The sequence below is a fragment of the Manacus vitellinus genome, unplaced genomic scaffold, assembly GCF_001715985.3.
Source record: "Manacus vitellinus isolate BGI_N305 unplaced genomic scaffold, ASM171598v3 scaffold_0_pilon, whole genome shotgun sequence".
Classification (NCBI taxonomy): Eukaryota; Metazoa; Chordata; class Aves; order Passeriformes; family Pipridae; genus Manacus; species Manacus vitellinus.
In genome coordinates this window covers 44,291,032-44,307,622 of record NW_021938789.1, presented here as the reverse complement: position 1 = coordinate 44,307,622, position 16,591 = coordinate 44,291,032, and the positions used below count along the sequence as shown (strand labels likewise).

Sequence of the window (16,591 nt, the reverse complement as noted above, 5' to 3'; positions counted from 1 at the left end):
AGCCTAGGCAGAGAAATCAAGTACAGTGAATCTTTTGCAGACTCAGTGGTCAAAAGACTGAGTCAAATGACACCAAATCTGACAAGTAATAAAAGCACATATGCAGCTTAAATTCAGGTCATTCATTTACTCTTTCTTTTTCAAATGTTATTATTTTGAATACTAATAAGCTCTCGCTCCTGTTCCAAACCACTCTCTGCTGAATGAAAGAGGTTTGCTCTCTCCACTTACCCAGAGAGCAAGATTTTACCTACCAGAAGGTGGAGTTGTGGGAATGTGGGAGGGACCAGAACAGATTTTTACTTTAACTAAATTTTAGAGAGCAGCACAGTCTGTGCTGGGGCTTTCCATGGAAATTCCAATCACGTTAAATCTAGCTAAGACCTGCAGCTATTTCAGGAAGCTTTAATAGCAGCCATGGAGTGATGTCTTCCTCTTTTATTCATACACAACAAATCTATTCCCAAGGGCTGAAATTCAACCCAGTAGAGAGAACTCATGCTAGCCCTTACTCCACTGAAGACTGGGCTCCACAGTGAAAGAAAGCACGCGGGTGGTCTACAGTGGGGCATATTACCGTTTGCAGAAAGTTTCAACAGAAAATTAACCACTTTTCCTCAGCTGAAGTGATCTTCAGGACAAAGGAGAGGAAAATCAGAGACCACGGCAAGAGAGGAAACCGGTTTGGTAAGTTAGGTAGCAGGAATGCAGGAGGCCAATCTCTCAAATTGCAGCCTTAACAAATTATCCTTGCATAGCACGACTGCTTTTCTCTCTCAGACTTCATGTTGTGTCCTGAAAACTCGGCGCTCTTGAAACTGAGCTCACTGTGCATTTGTCTTTCCAACACAAAACTAAATTCCCATAGCAGCTTTGCCTTTGTTTTAAACGAAAGTGTGACAAAAGTGAGACATATTTACTGGGAGTCTTGGTGAAAACACATGCCAATAAAAAAGAAATTTTTCCAAACTATGGAGAACAGGTTCTAACCTCAGCTATACTACATATTTACTTCTGCAGTTATTTGGAGACCCTCAAGAAAAAAAAAATATTCTAAATTCTATCATTTTTAATTGCTATTGTTTGTACTGAAGTACTGTTTCAAAACCTAGAAAGGTGTGCTGTGGTAGGAACTACATACAAAGTCATAAAAACCCCAACAGAACTTTTCCTAAAATGACAGTTCATTAAGCTTAACAATAAAATGGTTTTTATTCCAAAGGTGAAACAATAATAAAAACAAGACTTACCAAAGAAAGGAGTTAAAGAAAAGTAAATCAGGTGGTAATGGTTATAGGCCTCAATCCTAACATCTTTCCAGATTCCTTGAGTGGGAAAAGAAGGGCCCCAGTCCCAACTAAATGAACACTGCTCCTGGAATACAGCATGATTATGTTACAATTGCCTATTTTTCACATGGACATTGATACTGTACCAGAAATAAAAGACATTTGCTATCTAGGAATAAAATACTGGCATGCACTAAAAGAAGTTTTCCAATTTCCATAAATCCAGAAGAGCCTACAGCATTTTTTTTCTCATTTCTTGACCAAAACTCTGCTGCTATTACCTATTTTTCAGTATGTAAAAAATTAAATTTTGTACAGAGAAATTTTGTATTACTGAAATTTTGTATTACTTAGCACACCATTTGGAAAAAACAACAAAACAAACAGTAAAGATAAAATAAAAAATCCAGCAGATTACTCTCAATTTAACTATGAATTATCTTAGTTTGTAATGTCAGTATTTAATTGTACACCTAAAAGACAAATGAGGCAGAAAACCGATGGTTAGAAATGTTACAGTATTCTAAAAGAACAGTATCACATTAAAAACTGTATCACAAATACTTTATCTCCTATTTTTAGTAGTAACACCACAGTTCAGTACAAGGAAAGAGATGCATATGTCTGGTGTGTTTGTGTAGTTCAGTCATGTTCGCTGTTTCTCCCCTTTTTATAGTTCTCTTATACAAAAACAAAGGGAACAAAACCATGGTTGAGAAGTAGCTTAGTTCTGGTTCTAACATCAGAATAACTGTCAGAATTATAAAATGCTGGTCAGGCAGAGAGGTACCTACACTAATTTCCATTTAGCTGTTTTCAAACCTGGTCAGACCTCTAGTTAACAAATCCCTTGACGACATCTATTCAGCTGCCCTCCAAGTTTCACACAGCCCCAGCCCCAAAGCAAATACAATAGATCTCCTAACGTCTTGTACAGTGACACACAGTTCTAAATTTAGAGACTAATAACTTACAGCCGAGGCATACTAATTTGGGCAAACCACATTGCACAAGTCTGGCCTATCCCTTGCATCTCTACAGTCCGCCTGCCTGCCTATCAAATTGCAAAACAGCCTTCCAGGAAGGAAACACTGTACCTATTTCAAACGCAAAACCAGGGAGAGCATATTCTTAGAAAACAAGGCCAATTGAAAGCAATTTTCCCTTTAGAAAAAAATTAACTAACAAATCACTGGCAGATTGTCAGGTTTCACTAATAACACTGCAGAGACCGCTATCAGAAACAGTGTGTCATAAAAACAACGCGCTTGTATCACTGAAGTACATTACCAATGACAGGCTTGTGTTCTGCCACAAACCCTGTTCAGTTTTAGGTAAGTTTACTGCACTTAATACTGCACCCGAAATGTGTAAAGAGCTTTCCATTACTTTCAGACAGCAACCCAGCTTACTTTAGAAATGTCCTAGTATGTTTGTTTACTTTTTAATGCCACATAGCTGCTGTTGTTACCGTATACATGGAACTCAGAACATTTCTGGAAATTTCTGGAGCAGCTTCCAAGTACAGTCAAACAACTCATTTGAGAAAAACCACTAGGGTATCTTCTTACAAATTTAAAGGTATAGTTCAGTGAAGCGTAAAATCATTCCTGGCCCTTTTGCTCTATAAATAAGACTACAGCTGTTTAAGGCCTTCTTCCTCCCAAGCTTCTCCTCACACTGATTTCTAAGAAACACACTGGACTCAGAAGAATTAACAAACTTTCCAAAATGTAGTGAAAATAAAAGTAGCAGCAAGTAGAAATAAAGACAATATCTTAATCCTAAAGGATCTTTCCAGCACAATGCAGAGTCTATGTTTACGAATTGTAAAGGAAATTACATCCAGGTTTAGATTAACAGGATTCTAGTCACTTTTTGAGGAGATTCTAAAAAGATTTTATTAAAAAGATTTAAAATAACTAACAAGAAAGGCATTTAAGTGGAGACAAACCTGAAAAGACACCAAAAAAGAAAAATTCCAAAATAAGATCATCTAGCCATTGCTTCTACCTGCTGCCAAGCTAACAGAAATACACAAGATGCTCCTCAAACAAGAGGAGCATCTTGTTTGATAAATTTTAATAGCAACGAAGTCATGTCTTAAATCAAAGTTTCTGAGCTTCATTCATTTTCACTGAATATGTACTTATAAGTCACACTTCTCAACACTAATGAGAACAGGTTCCCTGTTAGATAACACTTCTTGGGACATGCCAGAGCTGCCCAGTATAAATAGCACAGCACATGAGCAACAGTAAACACTCACAAAGCTGCTTGGCTGAGATTTTTACAGCCTTGGCAATACACATTGGTATTTGCAACAGTGAACTCTATTGTCAGCATACACTGCTAAACCCACCCAGTGGATCAAAATCTAATGATTGCACATTTCCCAATACTATCCCGCTCTCTTAGCAGCAAGTCTCCTTGCTGACTCCTTGATAAAAACAGCCTTTTAAACAATCTTAGATTTGAAGCCTGGCCTTCTTATGCCTATTGTATTATCAACATGCTAGATTAAAGGTTTCTAGGAGGGACATGAGAAGGAAGCTGCAATACAAAATATGCTCTACTTATAAAATGACGTTGCAGGTTTCAGAATACAACTGTAAGGACAGCACACGGTGCATTCCTCTTTCCAAGCCTGAAGTCAGAGACAGACAATTGTGCCCCCACCTTTCTGATAAAATTCACATGGCACTCTCCTTTCTGCTCAGGTGGAGGGCAGGCAGGGGGGATGCTGTAAGCTTTGTGACACCTGCTCTGCTCTGCTGCATAGGAAATGGCCGACAAGAAACGGACTTCAACAAAATTGACCTCCTTGATCACGCTGGTGATATCAAAGCTCTAGGATAAATCACAGAACAAAATCATTACAGTGCTGACATTTATTAATGTGATTGAAAATCACTGTTACATTGGGATTTTAATACCATACATCTATTATTCAAAGGTATTTGAAGTACAGTCTAAACATGCTTCGGTTTTGAAGGAAAAGCTACTTCTTAAGCTAAAAAAAACCCAAAATGCACAGTAGCATTTTAGACTCAAAGAGTTGTTTCTGGGCAAACCACTTTCCTCATACCAAGCCCTCACTGCCGGCTGTAGCACTCTGCTTGCACACAGAAGTGCTTGAAGGACAAGGACAGCAAGAGAATCTTTACTTTCCTTCCTCATCCAGAACTCATCTGCATCTTCAGAAAGACAACTCAGAAATCTGGTCTATACAAGAGTCCTTCCAACTCACACTGTGCTGCCAACTCATCTACTGCAAGGCTGAGCTGCCTTGTCTGTGAATGCTGCAAAGCTGTATTTCATGCAACCTGCATTCTCATCCCCAAAATTTACAGACACACATTCTATGCCAGTACCAAATGAAGCATCTGGGGCTTCCTCAGTGGGTCACAAAATCCCCTTCAGTGTGGCTGGACAGAAGGAGAAATGTTCCATTTCAGAATTATCCTGTGCTAATATGGTTCCAGTGGCTAATATGCATTTATTCCTTACAGTGTTCATTTGTGATGAGCCATGTCTTGGCAATCTCTTCAACCTGGGGGCAGCCCAGCCAACATGACTTATATCTGTAGAACAGAGCAGAAAACTACAAAGCAAATAGTATTCCTCCATTTAGAGCCTTCAGCGAGTTCTTCCTGCAGACACTGTTGCCACGTGGAACAGGTGAACAAAGCAGCAGTCTGGGTCACAGTAATCAGACTCAATTTAATGTGGTACACTCTGATTTTACAGTGAAGGCCATTTTATGAACTGTTGCAATCTGAGACAAAATGATGTCACAGAAATATGGACAAAACAACGCCATTTCCCAACTGTACAGAGCCTGTTAATGGCAAACATTTAGATACTCTCCAAATAGTAAATAATTACAATTTTGTAAAAGCTCTATGAAATGTCTTATTTCACTGATGGTAAAATTAAGTCAAAACTAAACTAAGTGGTTTGTCCCAGGTCACACAGACCCAGGTGGCAGAGTCTATCTCTCATGTCTCAGCCCAGTGCTTCTGCAATAAAACCTGCCAGAATGGTAAATGCTGAGACAGGTAGACACCAGATTTCATTTGTCATTCAGTTATTCCACTATTGTTCTTCCTTTAACTCTTAATTTTTTGATTCTTTTAAGAGAAAAGTAAGGATTGTTTCTTATGTTAGTACCACAATAATTTTACATTTTAAAGCTATACAATCAGTCTGAATGTTTTTGCCACTCTCAAGATCATTCCATGATGAATACTCTTATGCTGACATAGGTTAAGCTCAAAAATGCAAGTCAGTGTCATCAAAAGTGCAACATTAAAAATAAACCACCTTGTTTAAAAAACAAAAGCATGGAAACACTTAAAAAGGCTTTAAAACACGTGCATTTTCATTGCAGTATTCACATGTAAACCATTCTAATACCAATCAGTAAGCAGATTTACAGCTAATATAACAGATTTAAGCTTAGGTTTTCTTGGAGCTGGGACAGATCCCAAGAAGCAAGACATATTATTAGCTGAATTGATCCTCTTGCATCGGTCCTCTCATTTAGGACAAGACACATTTACCTCTAGATATGACGCTGTTGCTACTGAAAAGGTAAGTGCACTTCCCTTTCTAACATTTATCTGATTATACAGGCAGTCTTCAGGTCAACACTGCCTGCGTCCAAGCACCTATTTTTATGCGTATTTGAATGCACTGAAAGTGCTCAGAACAAAAGACCCTTGAAGAAAAAACAGAAGCACCTTCAGAAATAAACACATTACTTACATATCTGTTAAACATGTTGTCTGTTCTCCCCACAGTGACATTGTTGAGCAGGATCTGTGCTACTGTGTCTACTCCCTCGAAAACCAAATTCACTTTCTGCCACTTTCTACAGAAGATAACACATATGTGAAAAACTGTTAGAATACCTAGCATTAACAAATACAGTAGACAGACAATATAAAAATGTATATCATCATTATCTTTAGCAGCATTTGCCTCAGCTACCTCCAAAAACATTTGACTCAGTGTGGCTACATTATATCTTTAAATAGTCAAATTAAGATGACAGCTGAAGTAGCTCAAGTCTACAACACAGCATGTTCACATACACAGCAGATATCAAATGGGATGGCTTCCAATTAGCCGAAGTATTATACTTTCTCAGTTGACAATTCATAAGTAATTTTTAACAATTAACTTTAAAAAAGGAAAAAGCAACAACTGAAGTGTTATATAGCAACAGTTTTGCAACTGCACATGATTGCATAACTTGTTTTATTAGACACAAAAATATTAAGCAGATTTTGAGCTGATGGATTAATTTGCAATTCTGCATGAATGATGGCACAGAACTATTTTAGACATATCTTTACTGCATACCTGATGTCAAAAGGAGTTTTAAATGTCCTGCTGTAAGTCCAGTTATCTAATGAGATCCATCTGTACATCATGTCATTAAATCTATAGTATGGATCCTAGTAACAGACCAAAAAAAGAAAATTACAAGACTCATTTAGTAATAGTGAATAGTTACTACATGAAAAGCATCATAATATCCATTAGATGAACACTTCTTGTTTCAGACAGTCTGCAAATGCAAAATCCACCTTAGTTAGTTAGTTCAGATATTCCTTTTCACCTCTGAAATAATATATGAAAGTAATGCTTTAGTAATATTTGGCTTTACTTATATAGGTCAAAACCCTGTTTGCTATAATCATTTATACTCGAATTAGAGGTAGCAAGATTTGTTCTTACACAAGAAATTACTGGTTTGGAATTTAACCAGTAAACCAAGATAGCTTGTGACTTAATGAGAGGAACAGAAACATGATCACCCTCATAATAGTGGAGAAAGTAAGACTAATAGGATTTTAATAGGTAAAGAAACAACATTTTAGGCCTCTAGGGACAGTAGTGAACAAATCTCTAAAATAACTACAAATACTCCAGTTGTTTCTTGTCAACTAGTCTTGCTGTGGTGAGGCTAAATGAAATTGTTATATACGGAGGGACAGAGAAAGGGAAGAAGGAGAAACAACACAATTTTGGTTTTGGTATAAAACTTAAATGACTACTTTTGAGAACAGCACTACATTTACGCCAAATGTGCCCTCTTCCCTTGAATCACACTTCCCAAGAGGAATAAAAGGCACAGTTGGTCTAAGCCACATCCTTGACCTTTTAGGCTTCACTCTGTATTTATTACCTTGTGGTGGGTCATGACACCCCTCACCTTGGTTGAAGGAATCAGTTACGAGGACCTGACAACCCACGGCCTTGCACCTTGAACAGAGGCAGCAGAAAGGTACAGCCTCATATCCCATGTCAGAGCGCAGGTATTCGGGTCACTGACTGACAGCTCAGTTCAATCCTCTGCAGCAGCTGCACGGCTGAACTGCCTTCCCAAAACAAAGACCAGTCTCTTCTGGACTACATGACTCAAACCCAGCTGAGAGAGAGGGCAGCTTCATTAAGGTTTGCTTTGATATGAGTGTTCTACAGTACCAACACAGTTTAACTACCTGCCCTGAATATTCAAATTCACACTGAAGAAAACCTGCCCAGCTTTTTTTTTCCTACTTGCTGAAGCTAAATTTTTCTCCTTATTTCAGGAATCAGTATAGAAGATAGCCATGATGCTTTGGATTTGCAATTTTCTGAAAACAATTGTTTCATACCTCATATTTGTTTTACAACTAAGAGGGCCGAATTCTGTAATATAAGCACAAAGCACAGCACAAAGCATAGCAGAGCAAAATTGTAACATCTAAGTCACTGTCCTCAGCAGCACAGTCCCCTCTGGAGTCCTACAGCAATACATCATTCCTTGAGCCCATCCAGAGGGAAAGTTATCATCTTGCCTCTACATGCTATGTGCTATCAATAAAATTTCTTACTACAAGGGAAGATTCAAAATGGAAAGCTCTTGTCGCTTCAGTAAAACTGTGAACTCTGCACATACAAGGTATTGTCTAGAAGTCATCATGAGCTTACCAGAACAACTACTGAATTTAAAAATATTCATACCATTACTTTTACATGCAAAATGTATTGGGGAATAATCTCAGACTTTTATTAAGATGCAAAATTTAAGGCTAATAAATGCATAGTAAAATGTAAAATTTAGGTTCATAAAAGAAACTCCACTGAGATCATCATATTCAACGAAAGGCAAGCAACAAATGTCACAGACCATGAAAAACAACCATATGTACTTAAAAAGCACATTTTTAACAACTGGCTTGCTTTAACATTATATACTATCTTATATACATTTACATATATATACATTATATTTGACATTATATACTATTTTATTTCAGGTTTGGAAAAATGCTTTGAAAAATGTGCATGTTAAATTTCAGTCATTGCTTTTGTTATGAGTGAAATATTTAATAAAAGGCCAGAGATGTAAGTTGTAAATGCACTATCAACAGCAGACTGTAAAGCCATTTGGTTAATGGCCAAACAACCTACATCAGTACCTCGGCAAAGATGCATTAGAGAAACCTGCACCATCTCTCTCCCACAAATGCATGGATATCGAGATGTTAATGAAGAAAGTCCTGCCTTCTGCAAAACACAAAAACTGGTTGTCAAGCAGCAAAGAGAAATGTAGGAATACTTCATCAGAGGCAGAAATCAACCTCGAATGGGCTCTTACAGGAGTTTACAAACAGAGCAGCTTGTTTAAATCTCAGAGTGTACTGCAAATCCTTTTTCCTGAAGGAGCTTTCTTCTTTACTATCTAAAGCTTTCAACCATCAAGAAATGCACTTGACTGCTAAAATATGTGTCATACAAGGTGCTAATTAGCCTTTCTGAGTACTGTTTCTTACTCACAGACATCCACCCTTTTGGATGGAAAACTCATAGTTCTGTGTACCTTTACACAAAACTTAACAGCTTACTGATACCATTGCTGCATAACCTGTAAAACAGCTTATATATCACACAGCAAAACTGTTAAATGTTAGTACTGGTTAGTCATTTTTGGCATGACAAATGTTGCTTGTTGTAAAATCAGTCATGTGGCAATGTTCAAGCAGTGCTTTTAAGACAATCCTCCAGGTTCAGGAGAAATGCATGACCAGAACGAAGTCTTCTAAGAAAGCAAAACTACTTTTCCAATAGACTTGTGAGATTATTGACTTTTTCATTACTAAATACAACTGTTCCAAGTGCTGGAAGATGTACCTGTGGAAGTCAAATTGTTTGGATTTTTCTGAAACAGAATTGCATTTCACATTAAATCAGTTCACATCAAAATTAAAGGTTTATTTCAGAAAAGTGGATTAAAAAAAAAGACAAATTTAAAACACTTAAAGGCACTAGCAGAATTTGAAAGATGATAGGATATAGACTGTGCATCTATTAAATATACTTCACGTTCAATAGCTCAACAGCTCAGTGTGTTCCTGGAAGCAAGTCATAGAGGGGTGGAGTCAACTACAGCTATTTTTAGATCCCATCAAACATGTCAGCCTTGCATTTTCCTGCTCCCTGCAATTTGGGAAAGAAATCTGAACCATTCAAGCTGCTGGCCTGTTTGTTCTCTGCCCCCAGTTTCCACGCTGTAAGCAAGCAGCAAATCACCTGCTAAGATGAGGTAAAAAGCCCTGCTACAGATCATCAAAAGGAAGCAATTTCCAGGTCGGATAACAGGATATCAGCAGGACTTCAAATGCACTGGCAGCACTACAATGAAGGCACTGCCAAGAGCCTAGATGGAAGCTTCTCCTTACAATGATTTTAAGGGGATATCTGAAAGCTACAGTGGCATGAGCTGAGAGCTTCTCCTGCTAAGCAGGAAATGGATGAGACACGAACACAGCAGAATTAAAGTTCCAAGCCCCAGTGAGCAAGTGGTGCCAGGCACACCCTGGCCTGGAGAAGGGCCTTTTCCAGGCCCCCGCAAACCAGGAGTTTTGGGGAGCATGACACAAACACCTGAATGACACCTATCAGAGTCAGCTGTATCCAGGCGGAAAAACCGTGTGTAATAAAATGAAATATAATAAAGAGAACAAAAACCAGATTCCTTTGCCTTATCCGGCTTTTGTCATGGTCTAATTTGAAGTCACCTTTCATGCTTTTCTCTCATAAATTAACTCTGATGATTTTTTATGATGTACACCATAAGAAATTCCCATGGTGGTGTAACAATTTACCAAAATAAAACTTGCAAGTGATGTTTCATGATTTATAGTTTAATGATTCTGCTGTTGCTGACTTCAGACTGGAAGCTAAATAGCTAAGATATCTATATCCATGCACTCCTTGCAAGCAATAGAAGTCAGGACATTTATACAATTTTCAGCAAGCCCAGTTTCACATATTTACAGCTTGAAGTCGAGCTGACTAACAGTAGTGATGAATGGATCGTATTCTCAGAACATGAGTTTTGAAGTTCATCCTAAAGTAATTGATTTTGAGTAGTTACTCTCAGAAAGCAGTAAACTGAATGTCACTGTCAACGTTCAAAATGTGTTATAGCTGAACACTAGGCCAAATACTACTAGTATTATTTGGATACCTTACTGTATTTAACAGACCACTATAACTTTTATTGGTTTTAACATCACAAGCTTAAACTGACTTGAAAGAAAAACTTAAGTACTCTTTAATATTTATCCTAAGTTTCACTAAGGCTTTTGAACACTCCTCATAAGTTCCCACAGTTTAGCAGAGCATCTATATTTCAATGGAAAATAATTTATTAATCAACTATTTAATCAACGAATGTCATTTAACCTGAGAGAACCATATAATACCCAATGGAATTGTTACCTGACTTGCTCTGAAAAATCTAAGTTATAACGAAGTGTCAGAAAACACACAACAGCATATTTTATAAAAATGTAGAACAAGCTACAGAAATTATACACTACTTTCCAGAAATGCAGAACTATCAGCTGATATACAAAAATTTCTGTCTCTTCAAATATTTTAATATCCAAGTATGACCAAGACCACTGTAACCTTCTGTGTCAAGTGCATGCCCTTGTTGCCTAAAGGGCCAGAAAATACAGTGTTATCCAGCCCCTGTATAAGCATCACTGTTGCAGACTCCTCATAATAGTTATTTACAAATCAAAGTGACTGCTAATAGGAAAAAACAGCCTTATATAGGAATGCAGTGGCTGGCACATAAGAAAACAATACTCACATTCATCAGAACTGAAACTTTACAGGAGTTACTGGCCAGCAAGAAATGGCATCACGCAGGACTTGAGACAGTACATGGCAGAGCATGCCTACTTCTAGCACACAGATCTAATGTGCAAGTTACCTGTGGATACATATTGCTTACCAGAACAGTGCCTGAAAGAAAACACTACACTGACAGTGGTTAAAAGCAAAATCTTCAGACAAAATGGCTTTTCAGCAAATCTTTTTCCAGATCTGTAGGGTTAGCAATAGGTTTGCTGCAAGTTTGTAAAATGTGTGCATTCGTAGTCAAGCTTTGCACTAACTTTATTCAAGTGACTATTACCCTGCTTTATGTGCATTTCTCATGTATTTTTTTTTAAATTTTACATGTAAATAGTACTAACAGCTACAGAATTCTAATGAAATTTTATTAAAAGTACCAAGCCAAACACATACTCTGATGCTATCTCCTGCTTCAGTCATAGTTAATCCAGCATTTGAAGTACGGTGGTTGAACATGGAAGAAAATAATACTTCGGTAGAAAACTCAAAAGTATCGTCCCCAAGCCCATTTTCTAAGATATGTGTATTTGGTGCATTCAGAAAGATGTCTTCATCCAATGTATATTTTATGAGCCAGAGTAAAGATATCTCTAGAACAAATGCTAAGAGGATCCAGAGAGATGAGTAATGAACCTTCCGTGTCAGAGAGATGTTTTTCAATTCAAGTGTATGGCCTGCCCAGCAGATTAAAGTAAGGCTACAGACACGCAATCAGCTGCAGCATCTCTTTGCAAAAACAGTTTGTGCATCGACCTAAATTTGAAATGAACCACATACTGATAAATAAATTGCTTGCAGCCTACTCTTGCAACCTGACACATTTTACAGGCTTAATATACAGCAGCTTACCCTTGCTACCCTCCTTCCCCTCATTTTTGAGATGCCCACTAAGCTACATTGCTGGAGTAGGCCCTCCCAAATTTTGCTTTAAATTTCTCTTTTGGGTGCTAACTCATTAAAAATCCCACGGATACAGAAGTGAAGGATGCAGTACTATTTGCCATTTGCAAATTACACAGAAAAACAGCACATAGATTTCACTAGGTCACTGAACATATGGGTCCTGCCACCCAGAATCATTTTGTTCCCACTAGCTTTGTTCTCCTATTTGCTGGTACAGCTTTTCAGACCAATCTTCACTTCTGATTACAAGCAGAAAGCTTTTGGGTTGCTGGTAAAGTGACATCTTCCATACAATGAATAAAAATCCCTCATTCCACGGTGAAGAGCAAAAGGAGTAAATGAAAAAAATACTCAAGACCAAAACTTTTGTATTTAGTCACCTGTAATTAAACTCCTGATTCTAGACTTGACAAAACCCTAAAAAGGGCTGATTTCCAGAGATAATGAACTCTGAAGAAATGGATCAGTGCTCTGTGCCTCTATAGTTAAGGCAGTGTGTATGCTTTTGTATAACTAGTAATACAATTTTAGTCAGCTGTATTTGAAAACCTTTGGTCATATCCATCACTGCAATAAAGAAACCTCAGGACAAACAGCTGGGCCTCCCTTTGCAGCATGAAGCCACAAACTGCAGTAATGAATGATGTTACTGACTCCCTCCAAACAACCCAGGTTTGTTGCTTTACAGAATGTTACAACTATGGTGGCAGGGATTGAGTACACTTAAGATCTGCGATAGATTTCAAATCTGCTAAGGTTGCTCCCGTGTTTTGGTACAGTCTACATTCTGTCTTTTAAACAAAAACATGATTTTAAAACAATTTAGTTATCCTGGTGCAAATATTTGTGTGAACGCTTTTTTCTGTAAACTGCGCATGAACGGGTTTAAGCTGACCTTGAGTTACACACCTATACATAGAAACAAGTTAGCTCATTCTGAGCTCGGAACTAGCCAGACACCAGTTGCATCCAGCCCAGAGGTCAAGCAACCACACCAGTGAAGTATTTTGGTTAACGCAGCGACTCGACTGAGCCTACTAACACCACCAATTTAGCAACAGATTCCAGTCCACAGCAGGTTCATACCCGGCCATACCAGCACATGTTTGGAGCAAGTTCTTACTTGTATTCATGTAAACATGTCCTAAGTGACCACAACCATCATCAATTTAATTGGCCAAGCACCCATCTACCTATTAGCAAGACCCGTGCTGCTGGTCAGCCGATACTGACTAAGCTTTCATGCCTCTGTGCAGGCTTGGGATTCTGCACAGGCACATGAGAGTTCATGATCACAGCCTCATTTCCAAATATACTGACGCTCAAAATGACTAAACTACAAGTCAGTTTACAGCAATGCAGCTAAATTAGCAATCACATCTTCTCGCTTTGTAAGTGTGCTTAATGTGAGTAGCTAAATGTGAGTCTTTAATTACGTCATTATCTTGCCAGCCTGAGTCAGTGCATTGGTCACAGTTTCTCCTGGATGATTATTCACACTTCTTACAGCAACACCTCCCAGCACACCCAAATATCTCAGGTAAAGTTCACTTTACCTTGCCAACTTTTGTATTGGAGAAACTGGCACAGTTCCCTTCACTGTTTCTCCATGTACAGTCTACCTGACCACTGCACATTTGAAAACTTTAGAAAAGCCCTAAATTGTAAATGTCCAAGGTATCATGTCACTTAGCACACAGATGTTGAAGCAACAGACCATCGTGGCTTCTTAGAGTATTTACTTTTCCAATGTTGACTGTTTCTCTTATCTGGCAATGACACTCTTTGAAATCTATTATTAGTACTGGGATTCCCAACCTATGCCAACACAGAATAATGCTAAAATTATCCTGCCCAAAGTGGCGTCACTTTCTACTTTTACCTCTCTAACTTTAGTCAGAGCAGAGCAGTATAACAACCTGAAGGATAAAAATTAAGGAAAATACAAAAAGCATGCATCCAGAATGTATTTTTTAAACATATGCTGCACAAGAACGGCAACACTGGGCTCACAGCAAATGGAGGGATAATATTATATACTCAGACAACATATGACAGTACTCTATGTTTTCTAGTGTAGAACCGTATTTATCAGTTTTATAGATGAATTTGTTAATTTAACTATATTTTATTTCTTTTCCTTGTTCCAGGTATACGTTTCACTTTCCATGTTTCCTTTTAAAAAGGCACTTCATTTCAAGAATGACCCAGTTAGTGCCATGTTTTTTGTCAGGTCTGAGTCACAACCACCTTATGCTGGTATCGGAATACTTTGCTACCTATCTACAACTGCAGTTTTGATAATTTGTCCAGGAAAGTGGTCACTATGTTTTCATAAATCTAAACAACTAAAGAGACAGGCATAAACTGAAGCAGAGAAGTTTCTTCAAAGTGTTAAGCCAGGGATTAGTCTTTTAAATTCGACAGTTTTGTTCTTGTGTTTCAGAATATACTTCCCTTAGGGAGTATGGGAATAAATAATCTCAGCTGTTCTGATATGCTCTGCAAGTATTAAAAGGGGTTTTTAATGGGCTAAACCGCCTGGAAATCCTTAAACTTCTCGCATCTACAAGTCAAACTTTAGCAGGGTGGGTTTAGCGTTTCATTCTTTTGAGGAAACATTGTAGGTAAACGTGCCTTACATGCTGTGAGGATATTGCAGGTATCTGCTGTCAGCACCTTGGTTCCGTGCCAAAACCACAGAACCTCACACACTTCAAACCACAGGCTTCCATTTCTATCCTTGGTCCCGTCTGGAACTGAGGACACTGCAGCCACAGAACCCCTTTGCCACTGGCGGGGCCAAGAGAGAAGCCTGGCCGCTGCACCAGCAACGCCAACAAACCCTGCAGTGGCTGCGGCAGCTCCCGGGACAGAGCCGTGGATAGGGGAAGGCGGGGGGAAACGAGGGGGTCGCCTCTACTCGTGCTTCTGGACACCTCCTCACACGCGGGCTTTGCCCTCCGAGACCGGCTGCCCACGGCGGGCTCGGCAGCGCTCCTCGGGCGCCGGGAGAACCGTACCTGGATGAGGCCGCGGCGGAGCAGCGCAGTGTGGACGCAGCCTGGCACCTCCGCATCGGAGGCGACACCGGCCGTTCCCGCTGCGCAGGCCGCCAGCTCCCGGCGCAGGCTGCGCCACTCCGGCCCCCGCGGCCTGCCGCCCGCGGCACCGCCAGCGCCACCAGCAACCAGCAGCGCCACGGAGCCCATGCCGCGCGCCCGCCCGCCCCTCGCACAGCCGGCAGCGGCCGCGCGGAGCGGAGAGCTGGGGCGGCGCTTGCAAGGGAGGAAGGAAGGAGTGAAGGTCGGCCTGCTGAGGGGCGAGCGGGCGCGGCTGGCGGCGCGGCTCTCCTGGCGGCTGAGGGGACGCGGGGGCAGCGGCTGCGCTGCCGCCGCCTCCCTGACACACAGCCCTGCCACGCACACCAGAGAAAGTGCGGTTGTTTTTTTTTGGTGGGGGTGGGGGTTTTTTGTTTGTTTTGGGTTTGTTTTGTTATTGTGGTTTTCTTCTCCCCTGAGGAAGCACAGCGGAACACTGGTGATAGGAGCTGCGATGCCGGTACGAATCTCTCAGAAGGAAAGAGAAAACGGCAGCGAGGTGGGAAGGAATGAGGAAGGGCTGTGACAACACCGCAGCGGGCTCTCTCGATATTGGCTCCCTCGAGCCATGAGGTCTATATACGGCCTCAGACTTCCACCTCCTGTTTCCCATAAAATTACAGCGGCGTATAAAACCGTAACAACGTCATGAACATCTCAAAGTACTGTGATTTCTCGTAAAGCAGTGCTGGCACTGTTGCAGTGTATTTTGTTTTGAAAAATTGTGTGTTCATCTGCAAAGGGACAGAACAGTGAGCCTCAAAGAACCCAAAGTATGGTTTCCAAATCACACTGCAGCTTTCCTGTATGCCCTCACTAGTTTAATGCCTTCATTGACAGCTCAAAACCAGGAATTAAAGAAACAAGTTTTTAAATGGCTCGATGGAAAGAGTGGAAGACAATCGGTGGCCTGAGCTCATCTTGAGGTGTAACACCCACCCTACTTGATGCCTCTGCCCCCTCTGAGCCCCTGGTGCAGAGGGGCCCAGCTCAGCTCCCTGAACTGGGGATGTTTCACACCATGGCAAACACCCCCCTCCCCATCCGAAGCTGTACAGCACGTAGAGAACTGGGTTTCATTTTACAGTA

The 16,591-nt window shown here is 40.0% G+C and overlaps 1 protein-coding gene across 1 annotated transcript in view; it reads right to left on the bottom strand.

Moving 5' to 3' along the window:
* The window catches only part of MANBA (mannosidase beta), a 61,222-nt gene extending 45,703 nt beyond the window's left edge, over positions 1–15,519 (bottom strand). The window contains exons 1-5 of the mRNA XM_029963010.1: positions 15,425–15,519; positions 6,660–6,754; positions 6,060–6,165; positions 3,969–4,139; positions 1,251–1,374 (exon numbers count right to left, since the gene is read on the bottom strand). Coding sequence (XP_029818870.1) covers positions 1,251–1,374; positions 3,969–4,139; positions 6,060–6,165; positions 6,660–6,730 — 472 coding nt within the window. The 5' untranslated portion in view covers positions 6,731–6,754; positions 15,425–15,519. The remainder of the gene's footprint in view (positions 1–1,250; positions 1,375–3,968; positions 4,140–6,059; positions 6,166–6,659; positions 6,755–15,424) is intronic.
* Positions 15,520–16,591: the final 1,072 nt, after the last annotated feature.